The sequence below is a fragment of the Phyllobates terribilis genome, unplaced genomic scaffold (assembly GCF_046119375.1).
Source record: "Phyllobates terribilis strain yellow unplaced genomic scaffold, ASM4611937v1 Scaffold_2__4_contigs__length_985480577, whole genome shotgun sequence".
NCBI lineage: Eukaryota > Metazoa > Chordata > Amphibia > Anura > Dendrobatidae > Phyllobates > Phyllobates terribilis.
In genome coordinates this window covers 846,196,510-846,213,911 of record NW_027362762.1, presented here as the reverse complement: position 1 = coordinate 846,213,911, position 17,402 = coordinate 846,196,510, and the positions used below count along the sequence as shown (strand labels likewise).

General features: G+C 42.9%; 1 protein-coding gene across 1 annotated transcript in view; it reads left to right on the top strand.

The window, feature by feature from the left end:
• HIP1 (huntingtin interacting protein 1) overlaps positions 1–17,402 on the top strand; it is a 199,203-nt gene that overhangs the window by 91,355 nt on the left and 90,446 nt on the right. The window contains exons 8-9 of the mRNA XM_073667838.1: positions 8,244–8,384; positions 16,415–16,472. Of these exons, the coding sequence (XP_073523939.1) occupies positions 8,244–8,384; positions 16,415–16,472 (199 nt within the window). The remainder of the gene's footprint in view (positions 1–8,243; positions 8,385–16,414; positions 16,473–17,402) is intronic.

Here is a 17,402-nt window from a genome sequence, read left to right as displayed (position 1 = left end):
GTATAGCATTGTGTAACGAGCAATAAACTATTACGTGACCATTAGATGCCCAGTTTTGAGATAAAAGTCTCAATCAGTCACTCAACCTCCTGCCCGCACCGAAATTATGGAAAATCATGACAGTATGTGCACTGCACGCTGTCACTATTCGGCTGTCTGCAGTCACATAAAATCTTTACGCTTTATACGGGAGTCACCCTGTAACCTGCTGATGGGTTGCAGGGGAATTTTAATTCATTATTGGTTTCTTGCATGTCAATATCCTAAATAATAAAACGAATAATGCTCCAAGCCGGAATCGCTCATTAACTGCTGATTTTATTCTTGTCTATACATTTGGCAGAAATATTTTACATTTTTCCTATGCGGTTTTGTCTATATGATACAGTATATCAATATTCCACGTTAAAATCAATCCAGACTTATGTGTGCTCACAGTCAGAGGACAGAATATAGCCACTGGTTCATCTCGCATAGTTTTCTCACAGAGTTGGGAAGTTACTCATTATATCACTAGTCAAACACCCACTTCCTTTCTGTTGACCTGTACAGAATCTTAATGTGTCATAGGAAGTAACACCATTGTGCCATTGCAAAATAGTGTAAGGTTCTCACTGACTACAGTGTGTCCGGGCTTCAGCAGAAAAATGTGACATTTCTCTAAGTGAGAAAATGCAGCTCACTACGGTGGTGCTTGACTTTTTGTCTGCCCAGTTTATTTCATTTAAAGGTGCTGACGGATATAGATAACCCCTTCTTATTTGTCTTTTTATAAATTGAGCCAAACACTGCACTCAGAGTATAAAATATAGAGATAGTTAAAAGGAAGCTCTCGTCAGAAAATGATGTTTTGTTTAAATCAGGTTTTTGTGTTACATGTATTATTTTTTTTTATGTTTGGCAGTGTTTTTTTCCCATATTATAAATTTGTAATAAAAATAAGAAAACTAGAAATCTTCAAATTTTCACATTGGCCACTAGGGCTTTTTTAGACTTGAACGTCTTGTTGTTCTAGGAAACAACACATGTACATTACCTACAATGGACAGACTGTAACGGGTCTGTGAGGTGGAACCTCTGAGCTACTATACAAAGGGGCAGTCCTTGTAAGGAAGCGGGTGGCTCCCAGGGAAGGCGGGCAGGTAGTCACGGCAAGTGCCAGGAACAGTCTCTGGGTAGAAGGGCAGGAGGTCACGGCAAGTGACGGGAACAGTCTCTTGACAGGCGGGTGGTCACGGCAAGTGACAGCAGGGTAAGAGTCTCTAGACAGGCAGGTGGTCACGGCAAGTGACGGCAGAGCCTCCAGGTAGGCTAGCAGGCGGGTAGCAGGTGAGTGCTCCCAGGTGAGCGGGTAAGAGTCTCTCGGCTGGCTGGCAGGTGGTCACGGCAAGTGACGGCAGAGCCTCCAGGTAGGCTAGCTGGCGGGTAGCAGGTGAGCGCTCCCAGGTGAGCGGGTAAGAGTCTCTCGGCTGGCTGGCAGGTGGTCACGGCAAGTGACGGCAGAGCCTCCAGGTAGGCTAGCTGGCGGGTAGCAGGTGAGCGCTCCCAGGTGAGCAGGTAAGAGTCTCTCGGCTGGCTGGCAGGTGGTCTCAGGCAGGTATCAAGCAGGTATCAGGCAGGTATCAGGCAGGTGCTTCCTGATCCACCGGCGGACTGGTCCATAGACAGACTGGCGGACGCAGGTAGACAGACTGTCGGACCGCAGGAATGCAAGCAGGTAGACAGAGCTGGACAGCAGACTGGCAACGGGACCTGAGGGCTGAAGCAGAGGTGAACGGCTTTGCAACAACTTTGCTCGGGCACCTCCATTTTGGAGGAGGTGCCTTATATATGGGAGCTCCACCGGCAATTGGCCGGGGACTCCTTAGGACGGCGCGCGCGGCCCCTTTAAGAGAGAGGGAGCGCGCGTGCGCCCTAAGCACAGTGCCCGGGAAGCGGCGAGTTCTGCCAGTAGCGCGGGAAGAGGGCGCCGAGGACGGAGCAGGGAGGTGAGAGGAACGGCCATCTCTGCCTAGCAGGAGGCAGGGACGCCGACGCTACACAGACTCTGACCCTATCTTTTGTACTCAAGCATTGTTTGGCAGTGTTTTTTTCGCATATTAGAAATTTGTAATAAAAATAAGAAAACTAGAAATCTTGCATACTCACACTGGCCACTAGGGCTTTTTTTAGACTCTAACGTCTTGTTGTTCTAGGAAACAACACATGTACATCAGCTACAATGAACAGACTCTGACCCCATCTTTTGTCCTGAAGCATTTAATGAACATGTGCAGATGTCATTGTGTAGGGAGGGGAAGCAGGGTCAGCTGTGACATCACCTATTGTGAATGGTGGAAACCAATGGTGGACACAGAAAGAAGACGACCGGTGCGAAAGAACAGTACATGGGCCCTTTGCAGACCAATCGTTCATCATAAAGCATAATTTCATCTGCTTTGGGGGTCTAAATGGGTCCTTTTGACTCTTGGGTCCATGTGTGGCTGCACAGGTTGCAAAACTGATCTGTCCACCCTTGGTGGAACCTTATCAGCTGTTTATAAAGGTGTTACCCCTCATTGTAATCCTGTCCCTGCTGATAATGATCCTGCTGAAAACTCTTCCCAAAAAGACAGGAAATATGAGTCTAAAAAAGCCCAAGTTGCCACTGAGAAAATTATTTTAGTTTAATTGGCATTTTTTCTCTCTATATCATGATCCTTGAGATAGAGAAAAAAATTTACTTTTTTTTTTTAAGTACATGTAACACCAAAACCTCATTAAAGAAACCCTCTCATGAAGATTTTATTTGGTCAAATCTGTGCATATGTACATGTAGTGTGTATGTGCATGTTTCCTTCTACTGGATCCAGCTTCGTTCTGCTCCTCTTGTGATTTTCAGAATTTGTTTTCTCATTTTGTCTCTCATAGTTGAGGTCTACCTATGATGTCAATTACAGGCCTCTCTCATCTTTTTAAGTGGGAGAACTTGCACAATTAGTGGCTGACTAAATACTTTTTTTCTACACTGTATGTGGAAGGAGCATGTATGGTGATTTGGAGGTCTGCAGCCTTTACACCTTCTGCAGATGCCCCTTCAGACCCCATTGCAGTACCTTTAGGATACATTACAACTGTACATACTGAGAAAACTGAGCATGCCACAGTATATCTCCAGTCAGTTTTGGACATAATGCAGCAGAAAAAAAACTATATTTTTCCCTATAAAATCAGATGTATATGGAGGTAGCGTAAAAACCTGATGCATTCCTGTTTTGGTTCTGTGCAAAACATAGTCGTAATAAAACCATATGTGTGAGTCGCTAAAGGTATGATATAAAACTTTGTTACATCACTGGTAGATAATTATTAAATCAGATTCAGGAATGCAGCGAGAAGTTGATGACCAGTTTTTTTCTGCTCATAGAAGCTCCATGGACAGTTCCAACCCATCCATAAAATACTTTTTTTTAAGAGCAAATCAAAATATGTCAGATTTGCTAGGTTTTATTTTTGCTTATTTTGTAACAAATTTGCCGAAAAATGGGGCTGATTCACCTTTGTGGTTTTACTATGATTTTTCTTAAGAGCCAAAAAATCTGCACCTGCCAATTTTGCAGCAGATCCATGGCTAACCTGCAGCTAGTGAGACTTCCACAAATAATATTCTTTGTACTCTGAAGGCTGCATTTTATAAAGCAGTATAGTATAAAAAAAATCATATAAATGTATCAATAATTAATATAAATCCCTACTGACTGTGAGGTTATGAATCCAGTGGGTGGCATGACGCTGTTAGCATGCAGAGAAGGTTGCCAGTCACTGAGTAGGACCTGACGCTGTAAGCATGCAGGAAAGGCTGCCAGTCATTGAGTAGGACCTGATACTGTTAGAATGCAGGGAAGGCTGCCAGTCACTGAGTAGGACCTGACACTGTTAGCATGCAGGGAAGGCTACCAGTCACTGAGTAGGACCTGACACTGTTAGCATGCAGGGAAGGCTGCCAGTCACTGAGTAGGACCTGACACTGTTAGCATGCAGGGAAGGCTGCCAGTCACTGAGTAGGACCTGACACTGTTAGCATGCAGGGAAGGCTGCCAGTCACTGAGTAGGACCTGACACTGTTAGCATGCAGGGAAGGCTACCAGTCACTGAGTAGGACCTGACACTGTTAGCATGCAGGGAAGGCTGCCAGTCACTGAGTAGGACCTGATACTGTTAGCATGCAGGGAAGGCTGCCAGTCACTGAGTAGGACCTGATACTGTTAGCATGCAGGGAAGGCTTCCAGTCACTAAGTAGGACCTGATACTGTTAGCATACAGGGAAGGCTGCCAGTCACTGAGTAGGACCTGATACTGTTAGCATGCAGGGAAGGCTGCCAGTCACTGAGTAGGACCTGATACTGTTAGCATGTAGAGAAGGCTGCCAGTCACTGAGTAGGACCTGATACTGTTAGCATGCAGGGAAGGCTGCCAGTCGCTGAGTAGGACCTGATACTGTTAGCATGCAGGGAAGGCTGCCAGTCACTGAGTAGGACCTGATACTGTTAGCATGCAGGGAAGGCTTCCAGTCACTGAGTAGGACCTGATACTGTTAGCATGCAGGGAAGGCTGCCAGTCACTGAGTAGGACCTGATACTGTTAGCATGCAGGGAAGGCTGCCAGTCACTGAGTAGGACCTGATACTGTTGGCATGCAGGGAAGACTGCCAGTCACTGAGTAGGACCTGACACTGTTAGCATGTAGAGAAGGCTGCCAGGCACTGAGTAGATCCTGATACTGTTAGCATGCAGGGAAGGCTGCCAGTCACTTAGTAGGACCTGATACTGTTAGCATGCAGGGAATGCTGCCAGTCACTGAGTAGGACCTGACACTGTTAGCATGTAGAGAAGGCTGCCAGGCACTGAGTAGATCCTGATACTGTTAGCATGCAGGGAAGGCTTCCAGTCACTGAGTAGGACCTGATACTGTTAGCATGCAGGGAAGGCTGCCAGTCACTGAGTAGGACCTGATACTGTTAGCATGCAGGGAAGGCTGCCAGTCACTGAGTAGGACCTGATACTGTTGGCATGCAGGGAAGACTGCCAGTCACTGAGTAGGACCTGACACTGTTAGCATGTAGAGAAGGCTGCCAGGCACTGAGTAGATCCTGATACTGTTAGCATGCAGGGAAGGCTGCCAGTCACTTAGTAGGACCTGATACTGTTAGCATGCAGAGAATGCTGCCAGTCACTGAGTAGGACCTGACACTGTTAGCATGCAGGGAAGGCTGCCAGTCACTGGGTAGGACCTGACACTGTTAGCATGCAGGGAAGGCTGCTCGTCACTGAGTAGGACCTGATACTGTTAGCATGCAGGGAAGGCTACCAATCACTGAGTAGGACCTGATACTGTTAGCATGTAGGGAAGGCTGCCAGTCACTGAGTAAGACCTGACACTGTTAGCATGTAGAGAAGGCTGCCAGTCACTGAGTAGGACCTGATACTGTTAGCATGCAGGGAAGGCTGCCAGTCACTGAGTAGGACCTGATACTGATAGCATGCAGGGAAGGCTGCCAGTCACTGAGTAGGACCTGATACTGTTAGCATGCAGGGAAGGCTGTCAGTCACTGAGTAGGACCTGATACTGTTAGCATGCGGGGAAGACTGCCAGTCAGTGAGTAGGACCTGATACTGTTAGCATGCAGGGAAGGCTGTCAGTCACTGAGTAGGACCTGATACTGTTAGCATGCAGAGAAGGCTGCCAGTCACTGAGTAGGACCTGATACTGTTAGCATGCAGGGAAGGCTGTCAGTCACTGAGTAGGACCTGATACTGTTAGCATGCAGAGAAGGCTGCCAGTCACTGAGTAGGACCTGATACTGTTAGCATGCAGGGAAGGCTACCAATCACTGAGTAGGACCTGATACTGTTAGCATGTAGGGAAGGCTGCCAGTCACTGAGTAAGACCTGACACTGTTAGCATGTAGAGAAGGCTGCCAGTCACTGAGTAGGACCTGATACTGTTAGCATGCAGGGAAGGCTGCCAGTCACTGAGTAGGACCTGATACTGATAGCATGCAGGGAAGGCTGCCAGTCACTGAGTAGGACCTGATACTGTTAGCATGCAGGGAAGGCTGTCAGTCACTGAGTAGGACCTGATACTGTTAGCATGCGGGGAAGACTGCCAGTCAGTGAGTAGGACCTGATACTGTTAGCATGCAGGGAAGGCTGTCAGTCACTGAGTAGGACCTGATACTGTTAGCATGCAGAGAAGGCTGCCAGTCACTGAGTAGGACCTGATACTGTTAGCATGCAGGGAAGGCTGCCCGTCACTGAGTAGATATGCCTACTGGACTCATAAGCGCACAGTAAGCATGGATCAATCTTCTTTTCTGTCTATGAGACAGTTGTAGAAGCTCTGTTCATGCTATACTAGCCGCTCTCTAAATCAATAGGGTCAGGTGCATTCCAACAAGGCCAATGTGACTACCTCCCACCCCAGCTTGTCACTATGACTGTACGGATCCACAAATCTCCGCTCCAGGAGCACTTTGCAGCATGGGCTTACGTGACGTGAAGACCAGAGAGCTTTGGTTTTCACCTTCCTAGAGGAGAAACTTGACTAAGGAGTGAGTTGTTATTCCAGCTGTACCTTGTGTTTTCTGTGGAGGAATGTAATAAATTTTTCTTATCATAATCCTGTGAGGATCTTCTATCTCGGCTGCCACTCTGCTCAGCTCATCGAAAAATCACATACTCGGCTGCTTACACCCTTACTATTTTACTTAAAATAATGAAGCCTATGTTTTTTCAAGGAATCATCTGCTTCTCTTAATTTTTCTACTTTACATCTTTCTAAAATGTATTAAAAAAATTCCGGTTCTCATGAAAACTGAGTATGCAAAAAGCTTAGCAGGACCCTGGCCCATGTCAGTACTCTGTCAGCCGCACCAGGGCAGTGCAAATTTGTTTGCTGGTCACTCGAATGCTTCATCCTGGGCTCCTCTTGTGATTCCTAGGCCCCCACTTCGTCATGATGTTGTGGCCTCACTCAGCAGCATGGCTTCACGGGGGCCTAGTAAAAACAAGAGGCACCCAGGAGGCCAGCATTTGACTAAAGAAACTATCTTGCAAGTATCACGTAGGAGAGGTAGCCACTCTATGAGTCAATGACAAGCCCATTAATGAACTTTGCAACGCGACCAGAGATAAATGCCAAGTCAGAAGCTCATATGCAGAATTTACTCAGAAATTATTTTGGGGTAAATCAAGGCACACTTAAAGGGAACATGTCACCTCTAAAAATGCTGTTTACCTGCAGATATAGTGGTAGTCTGCCTGTACCGGCAATTAGCGTTGAAATTATCATAGGCTGGTTTACTAAAAGAGCGGCTGCAGGGAGAAAATGAAGTTAAATTCTCTGTTATAGTCACCGCTCACAATACAGTGAGCGCGCTGTAATTTCTCCCCAGCTCATTGATTGACATCCTGCTCTGCACACATACGCTGCACACATACATATGCTGTGGAGCAGGCTGTCAATCACTGTGCCTCACTGTGTAATGAGCATGACTGTAACAGTTCCCTGCGCCGTCCCAATGACTGGAAGTAAGCAACTGCAGGGAGGATATAATTTCATTTTCTCCTTGTAGCTGCTGCTCCAGTAAGGCAGCCAGACATATGATTTAAATGCTATTTACCTGCAGATTAACTCTAAATCTACAGGTAAATAGTGTTTTTGGAGGTGATAGGTTCCCTTTAACTCCAGCAGAATACCAAGACACTAATTTGGTGTTCCTTGGTTCACCTTGCTTACACATTTGTCCTCTTGGTATCAATATTGTTTTATTTTGAGTAATATTATTTTATTTTGCTATAATGTTTTTATTTTTAGTTTTTTGGTTGCATTCCAATTGTTATGTTTGATATGGCGTTTGCTTTGTCAGCAGGTTTAACGTTTAACCAATTGTCTTTGTTACTACTTGGAGGTTTTCCAAGCTTTTACTAGAAAACAGTCAGTGAAAAAGAGACTGCACACTCGTGTAATGCAAATATGCAAATGGCACACGCAAGTTGGACCAATACAGGACGTCTCTTTTTTTTTTCTATGTGGACCATTGGTCTGCAAAAAAAAAAGACGTGAATAGCCCCATAGACTATAGTGTGACATTGATTTATAGGATGAGCTATAATCACTGAGATCACACATAACCATTGATGCTGTGCAGACCTCTGTACTATGATGTGCTCTTCTCTTACAGACTTTTACTTTTGTTCTTGCAGTTTTTAAATCTTTGGACATGTCCCGCTCTGTTTCTGTCACCGCTGCTGGCCAGTGCCGTCTTTCGCCTCTAATCCAAGTCATACTAGACTGCAGCCACTTATATGACTACACTGTGAAACTCCTCTTCAAACTTCACTCTTGTGAGTATTATCTACAGTAGGAAAAAAAAAAGAACTGGAAGTATAAAAAAAATTAAAAAGGAAACTGCTCAACTTCAAAATATCTTTGACCAATGACAATTCACATTATTGTTCTGTGCACCATAATTGTCAGTTTGGCAACACTTTTTTTTTTTTTTTATAAATGTGCTCTGTTCGTTCGGAGTGGGTGACTAGTGGATTTTGTTAGCCATTCATTTTATTTTATCTGTATTCATTTGATTAAATTTTCTACTATTTTATCTTTCTGTTTCATTAGAAATTGTATGATAAAATGTGAATTGTGAGTATATGGTAACAGCGCCCCCTAATGACACGATTACACTTCTGAATTTGAAAAAAGAAAATGTTATGAAAGTTAGTGTTATTCTCTAGCATCTAAAAAAATATTTTTATATATATAATAAACCTAGGCAGTAATCTAAGAGTATGTTTATACATAACTTATTTTTGCGGATTTTCTATCTGGATTTTCATATGGAAAAATCTGAAACAGATTACAGCCCTAGCAAAGATTTTTATAATTTCATGCACTCTTTGCTTTCATTTTTTAGGCTGAAACTAAACCTATTTTGTGTATTCTTCACTCTGCAGCCTGCCAATTTTACCCTCATAAATAATGTAGATTTATTACAGATTTTCCCTGTAGACAAGAATGGGTGGCTAACATCCACAATAAATCTACTCACCCCGCAGGTGATTCCTCTGTGCCAATCTCATCCCGGAATCCCGTGCATGTTCCGCTCTATGGGACAGTTACAGCCAATAAGAGCCAATGAAAACGCTGCCACAGGAGGCCGGTGTCACTGGGAGCGGGGAATCTATGCTGCAGATCCGCGGGGAAATCTGCAAGATCCCATTTTGTGCAGTTCTGCCTCTGCTGACATCGCTGCATGGATAGAATATGTTCCTGGGCATTTTATTCCTTTATTTGCCATTACTTAGATTACACAGTACTTTATTCATTTTCCCTGACCCCCCTAATATACTCTATAGGCCTTCTTTAGGGCAGGGGTGCACAACCTTTTTTAGTCATAGGGCCATATTGTCAGTTTTCTACTTTAAGGGGCCATAATAAGCCTTGGTTCATATACTATGGCCAGTGGCTCCATTGGGGCTTATGTCCAAGCACCTGCAAAACGGGATTCGGCCGTATGTGCTAATGGGGCAATTGACTGAAGTGTTGTAGACGGAGTCACAGTGTCCCCTGTCGTGCATCATTTTTAGCCATATACAACTGTTGAAGACAGGTACCAAGATGTAGTCTACTCCTTACACAACCCTTACAGGTGACCGCTACCATCACCCTCACCCTCATCTTGCTCCTTACGGCACTGACTTAGCTGTGCGGATTTACCCCATCCAGATCTTCCCCATCGGTTAAAGCAGGCTCCTGTCACACAGTCACTACCAGTGACAGGAGTCTCTAATAACCAAAGTTCGCTTTCCTTTAGGGTTCGCTCACACTGGCGTATAAATTGGACGAGTGCATAAAAAATCGGATTGCACTCAGCCCAATGTTATTCAATGCGGCAGTGCAGATCTGCTTATTTTTTCCCAGTTGTATTCAGCATGAGAAAAAAATTGCAGCATGCTGAGATTTCCTCCAAAATCGGACAGTACGAGAAAAAAATCACATGTCATACGAACCATCGGTATGGCATCTGATTATTACAGATATGTTACAATTCTGCAGCATAGGAAACCGGAAATGGTCTTGTAAATGATTAATAGCTTCTGAGTAAAAAAAAACGGATTGCACACTGACAGCACACGAATGACAAGTGAGAAAACAATCGTCCCACTGGATGAGAATGGGACCGACCCCATTGATCATCACACCGAGACACAGCTGACATGCGAATCGTCTGCGGAAAAAATCGGAGACATTTGATTTTGATTCAATCCAAGTGTTGAAACAAAATCGGCAGTGCAAGTCTATAGTTCTGTGAAATAAATAGGACCCTACTCAGATGACATCTGAGTGCAGTACAATTTATTTTACAACTTTTTTTTTTTTTCTCCCTACGTCCAAGAAAAATTCTTGCCACACTGTTCATACTCTGATCAGAATCATTTTCTTTGCAGAATTATCAGACCGTTTTTCTTAGATATGGTGAAAATTGTTGTGTGATCCTACCCTACTGGCTCCATCTTTTGAAGAAATTCTGTTTTTATTGATGGAAAAAATGTAGTATTACACGGAGGCCATTCAGATGACCTAGAAAGGGCGGGTGCACCAGAGAGGGATCGACTCTTGCAGTGTGGCGCTCTGTTCTTGCTCACAGATGTGGTCCTGACGTCTACGATATCCATATTCCCTAATACAGCCAAAGATTGCGACTTTTCTATAAAGTGCTTGTGAGATTATGTTTGGAGCTTGTTCTTGACAGTTTAATCCTGAGGGGTTGGTGAGAACAAACAGAATCATTTTCATCAGAACCGATGGAGAGACATTCCCGGCAGTCACCAGGAGACTGTCTACTTTCTCTAATACTTTATGGGTCTATTCACATCTCAGATATTTTGCACATTTGGACTCCATCAATATTGGGAACATATTGAATGCAGCCCAAAAATGCACATCATCTTAAGGTAGGTTCACATATTGCATATTTGGTGTGGATTTTTCCACAGAATCTGCAGCAAAATCCACATGTATTAAATGTGGATTTTCTGTAGACATCGTGCAGATTTCACCCCATCTATTGTGACGATGAAATCCAGGCTAATTCCTGTGGATTTAAAAAATGCAGCACAATCAAATTTCCGCATGGATTCCACATGCACTTTGGGCCCGGGTATTATCCTAATCAGTTTAGGAGGGTGCAGTTTAAAAAGCTTGAGAAGTCCTGCTTTAAGGTGTTGAGCAGCCTAAGGTTGGTTTGAGATGACCATACTGTTTCCATATTTCAGCATATGGACATCATAGAGCAGGGTCCCCTGCACAGGACCCCCTAATTTATGCCAGAATGGAGAACCAATTTATATGAGGGACTCCTATTGTGGTAGACTCGTGCCATCCCTGGATACAGGAGTTGGACAATTGCCTCCAAAAATTCATTTATATGACAATCCCATTATTGCTGTTACTATAGTCAGCTAAGTTGTATAGTATTGTTAAAACAAATAAAGTGTATATACAGTACAGACCAAAAGTTTGGACACACCTTCTCATTTAAAGATTTTTCTGTATTTTCATGACTATGAAAATTGTACATTCACACTGAAGGCATCAAAACTATGAATTAACACATGTGGAATTATATACTTAACAAAAAAGTGTGAAACAACTGAAAATATGTCTTATATTCTAGGTTCTTCAAAGTAGCCACCTTTTGCTTTGATGACTGCTTTGCACACTCTTGGCATTCTCTTGATGAGCTTCAAGTGGTAGTCACCGGAAATGGTCTTCCAACAATCTTGAAGGAGTTCCCAGAGATGCTTAGCACTTGTTGGCCCTTTTGCCTTCACTCTGCGGTCCAGCTCACCCCAAACCATCTCGATTGGGTTCAGGTCTGGTGACTGTGGAGGCCGGGTCATCTGGCGTAGCACCCCATCACTCTCCCTCTTGGTCAAATAGCCCTTACACAGCCTGGAGGTGTGTTTGGGGTCATTGTCCTGTTGAAAAATAAATGATGGTCCAACTAAACGCAAACCGGATGGAATAGCATGCCGCTACAAGATGCTGTGGTAGCCATGCTGGTTCAGTATTCCTTCAATTTTGAATAAATCCCCAACAGTATGACCAGCAAAGCACCCCCACACCATCACACCTCCTCCTCCATGCTTCACGGTGGGAACCAGGCATGTAGAGTCCATCCGTTCACCTTTTCTGCGTCGCACAAAGACACGGTGGTTGGAACCAAAGATCTCAAATTTGGACTCATCAGACCAAAGCACAGATTTCCACTGGTCTAATGTCCATTCCTTGTGTTCTTTAGCCCAAACAAGTCTCTTCTGCTTGTTGCCTGTCCTTAGCAGTGGTTTCCTAGCAGCTATTTTACCATGAAGGCCTGCTGCACAAAGTCTCCTCTTAACAGTTGTTGTAGAGATGTGTCTGCTGCTAGAACTCTGTGTGGTATTGACCTGGTCTCTAATCTGAGCTGCTGTTAACCTGCGATTTCTGAGGCTGGTGACTCGGATAAACTTATCCTCAGAAGCAGAGGTGACTCTTGGTCTTCCTTTCCTGGGGCGGTCCTCATGTGAGCCAGTTTCTTTGTAGCGATTGATGATTTTTGCAACTGCACTTGGGGACACTTTCAAAGTTTTCCCAATTTTTCGCACTGACTGACCTTCATTTCTTAAAGTAATAATGGCCACTCGTTTTTCTTTACTTAGCTGCTTTTTTCTTGCCATAATACAAATTCTAACAGTCTATTCAGTAGGACTATCAGCTGTGTATCCACCTGTCTTCTGCACAACACAGCTGATGGTCCCAACCCCATTCATAAGGCAAGAAATCCCACTTATTAAACCTGACAGGGCACACCTGTGAAGTGAAAACCATTTCCGGTGACTACCTCTTGAAGCTCATCAAGAGAATGCCAAGAGTGTGCAAAGCAGTCATCAAAGCAAAAGGTGGCTACTTCGAAGAACCTAGAATATAAGACATATTTTCAGTTGTTTCACACTTTGTTGTTAAGCATATAATTCCACATGTGTTAATTCATAGTTTTGATGCCTTCAGTGTGAATGTACAATTTTCATAGTCATGAAAATACAGAAAAATCTTTAAATGAGAAGGTGTGTCCAAACTTTTGTACTGTATATATTTCCAGAATTCGATCCTTTCTCAACCCTGAATCTACTAGAATGTTAGTGCATGCCCTCATCATCTCCCGCCTCGACGACTACTGCAACATCCTCCTCTGTGGCCTCCCTGGTAACACTCTCGCACCTTTCCAGTCCATCCTAAACTATGCTGCCCACCTTTCTCCTCGTTACTCCTCCACATTTCTGCTCTCCAAATCTCTTCATTGGCTCCCAATCTCCCAAAAGATACAGTGTAAACTACTAACACTGACCTACAAGGTTGTTAGTATTCTGTCTCCTCCATATATCTCCGAACTAATCTCTCGATATCTTCCCACGCGTAATTTCCGGTCCTCATCTTCTTCTCTCCTCCACTATCGTACAGTCCTCAGCCAATCACCTTCAAGACTTCTCTTGAGCATAACCCATCCTCTGGAATTTTATGCCCCACACGTCTGATTGTCTCCAACATTCGGAATCTTCAGATAGAACTTAAAACCCATCTCTTCAAGGAAGCTTACAGCCTGCAATAACTCCGCTGCCACCTCAACACCAGATGCTTCAACCCCCCAACCTACTGTCTCCTTCTCAATTGCCTTGTAGACTGTAAGTCCGCGAGGAAAGGGTTCTCTTCTTTCTGTACTGGTCTGTCGCTGTTTCGTTCATTGTAATTTATATTTGTATTTAGTATGTAATCCCTTTTCACATACAGTGCACCGTGGAATCAATGGTGCTCTAAAAATAAATCATAATAAAATAAATATATTTATATACACATATATCTCCATCAACTTCAACCATAGGATGGGAAAGGACGTGGGATATTGAGTTCTGTAGCACCTCGTGGTGTCCTACTGTTGCAGCCCAATTTACATTATGTCCATGACTAAAGGCCCAGTTAGATGAGCCGATTCTGATAGTCAAATCGATCATTGCTCATTTGCTGGCCTGTTCACATGGGCAGACAAAAAATATTGGGAAGAATGTCGCCAATACGATTGCTCAGATCCCATATAGCATCGTGTTATCGGCAGCACATCCCCCATTCACAAAGGGCAATGTGCTGCCTAGAACACCAATCTGTATATCTGCCTTAACTGTCCAATTGCCCGACGGCAAAGTGTTGGATAATAATCAGAAAGACTCTTGGGCCCATCTTTTAAGCGAAAAAAACACACCAAAAAAATTGCTTAAAAAAAACGTATACCGACAATGCACATGTGATTAGGACAGTCACATCGGGGCCAGTTTTCTTGACACTCGTGTGTCGCTTCATAATTCTTTTCTATTGCTGGAGTGAGTTCTCCTTTAAAATCCTTCCATAAGTTTTCTGTGTTATTTCTTATAGACATGGGGGTGAATTTCTCAGTATATTTGGGAAAAGGCTTAGTAATAAAATAATCCGTACGTGATCTGTGTATTGTCAGTGTGAGCTGCGGATTCATTAGTTAGAAAACTCTACAGACTTTACTGTGTTAGTCTTTAGACCCCAGGAGAGGGGGGATTGAGCCCTTCTGACTTCAGGTTGTACCTTCACAACATATACAAGTGAATTGATTTTGAGAAGGACTAACAGGAAAAACTCAGTTCTCAAATGTGTCAATCAGAAGTCTCTTCCAGTAAATACCAGTCACACATGACCCCAATCAATAGCCAGTCTCTGTATTTAACCCATTCTATTACCGAAATGATTGTTGTGCAGTCTAGAATTATACCGGACTTAGGAAGGAGTTTTTTCTAGAGAGGAGCCTCTCCAAAAAAGACACAAATATCATTTAAAAAAATTCTTGAGCCTCTCTCTTCGTATTCATTTATTGTTAATTCTCTTTCTATGCATAGTTTGTTCGTGTGTTTTTTTCCACTTCAAGTTTTGCAAAATGCCAGTTGGAAAAAGGAGAGTACATTTCAGTTCTTTGAAGCAGATTCTGGTGGAATTCACTCCAAACTAAGCACTAACCAATCAAAAGGCTAGAAAAAAAACTTCAAGAAAAAAAACTTCAAGAAAAAAAACTTGTACAAAATGCTTCAAAAACTCTTTAAAATTATTTCAGGAAAAAAAAAAAAAAACTCCTTAAAAAGGAACGTTTCCTGAAGCTGTTTCCACTTGAAAATTCATTGTTTTTGAATGCCTACAGCACTTAATCTGCTTAAAGGGAATCTGTCAGTAGGATCAATCCTCCTAAGCTGTATATATGGGCATGTAGGCTATAGGAAACTGAATAAAGTGACACCTTGATAGCTACGATTCGATGTCTTATTCCAGAGAAAACCATGTATTTCTTATATGTCAATGTGCTGTTCAGTGCCGGACACTGATCTACATGAGAATCTGCCTCCTGAGATTATATTAAATAAAAGAGGGAATTACTAGTGTGAGACATGTAACTAACACAGTAGTACTGAACTTTGTCTCATAACAAACATGTTAGCAGCTGCAGCTCTCACAGCTCTGCTGTATTGTAACCCTGCTTTCCTGTGAGCTGAAAACTGAGAAGAACCTGCAGATGTGTCAGTTATAATCACACACAGCTCCGCAGTGAGAGCAGAGAGTGGCCATTACACTTCACACAGGATTTTTAAGTTCTCCTTTTCTGCCAACTGAACACTCATGGAGAGCCCAGCCCTGAGAGCAGAAAGCATTGCTGATGTTATCTTTAGATGTCACAGAAGCTCATATAGCATCTGAAAGTGACGTCAGCAGAAGCCCCAAAGATCCGCATAGTATGGTCATAAAATCTGTGACTGCATACGGCAAAAGGAACACTACAGCTAATGAAAACATATTAGTAATATAAAAGTGCAGCCATGATGGTTCTTTAGAAAGGCTTTTATAGTACTGGACCGCCCCTTTAACACTACGGGGTACATATGCTGCAGATTTTCCATCCAGATTTGCTTGTAGAATATCTGTAGTGTATTATAACAGCAATGTGGTTAAGATTTTACTAGATCTCATTAATGATGTGCGTAGTAAAAACAATAGTGAAAACTTGACCAGTTGTAATCTGCAGAATTTTGATTTCAATCTAACTCTTGGATTTTGATGCTGATTTAAATCCGCTGTGGAAAATCCACATTGAGTAATTTGTACATTTGAATGTAACAATTGGATTCCATCTTGATCACAAATGTGTTAGTATATCGCAGTGTGAATTGGGGTTGTTGTAATGTATCATAAATATTCTCCTAGTGTGAATGACACCAGATAGGAACGTGCTATTGCTTCTAATAAATAATGTCTTGTACTTGTCTTTTAGGCCTTCCTACGGACACGTTACAGGGTCATCGAGATCGGTTTATGGAACAGTTTCAAAAGTAGGTATAGAAATGAGAAATTCAGGCTAATGACTAAAAGTTCTACAGTTCAAGTTCACATGCTGCATATTTGATGTGGATTTTTTCGCAGCATATCTGCAGCAAAATCTGCATAAGTTTCCATTATGAAGCATGAAATTCCGCACTGAATGCACACAAAGAATTGATATGTTGCTGCTGTGAAAATCTGCACCACAGGTTAATTTACTACCAGAAAATATCCACAATGTGTAGATGAGATTTAATGAAATCTCACCTACTTAGCTGGTACTGTATTATGATGTGGATTTTTTGCATGCAAATCTGCTCTGAGAATTCATGCAAAATATGCAACGTGTGAGTTTAGCCTAAATTTCATTTGTTAAAGAGGACCTTTCACCAACTTTTTGATGTTGAACTGGATTGGACCTTTTTTTCCTTAATTTAGTTTCGCCTATCAGTTGTGGAGATATTAGTAATCAAAGTATTTGGCTCCTAGTTAATTTTTGTTACGTTCAAGTGGGTGTTATCAGATTGTTTTCACTAGGGGCGTGTGCTTATTCCTCCTGTATGATGCTGATCAATCACAAGAAAGCAGCAACACTCAAAGGAAAGAAGAACACGCCCCCTCCATAGTTTAGAGCAAGTTTCTCTGCTTGTGACATGTACTGATACAGCTCTGATCTAACCTCCTGCATTGTAATTTCTCTGCAGTGAGATCAGGTTGTCATTTCATCTCACACAGGAGTATCCTGCCTGTTCTGAACTTCTCCTGTGTGTGCTGTAATGATTGCCTGCTCTGATCTCACTGCAGAGCAATTACAAGTTGAGTACAACAGACATAAGTGTGATACTGATACTTTGAGCTCTCAGCTCTGCACAGGCTATGTGGGGAGACTCAGTACAGCAGAGGTGACAGTACTATGAAACGAGATATAGAAAGATTTGTAA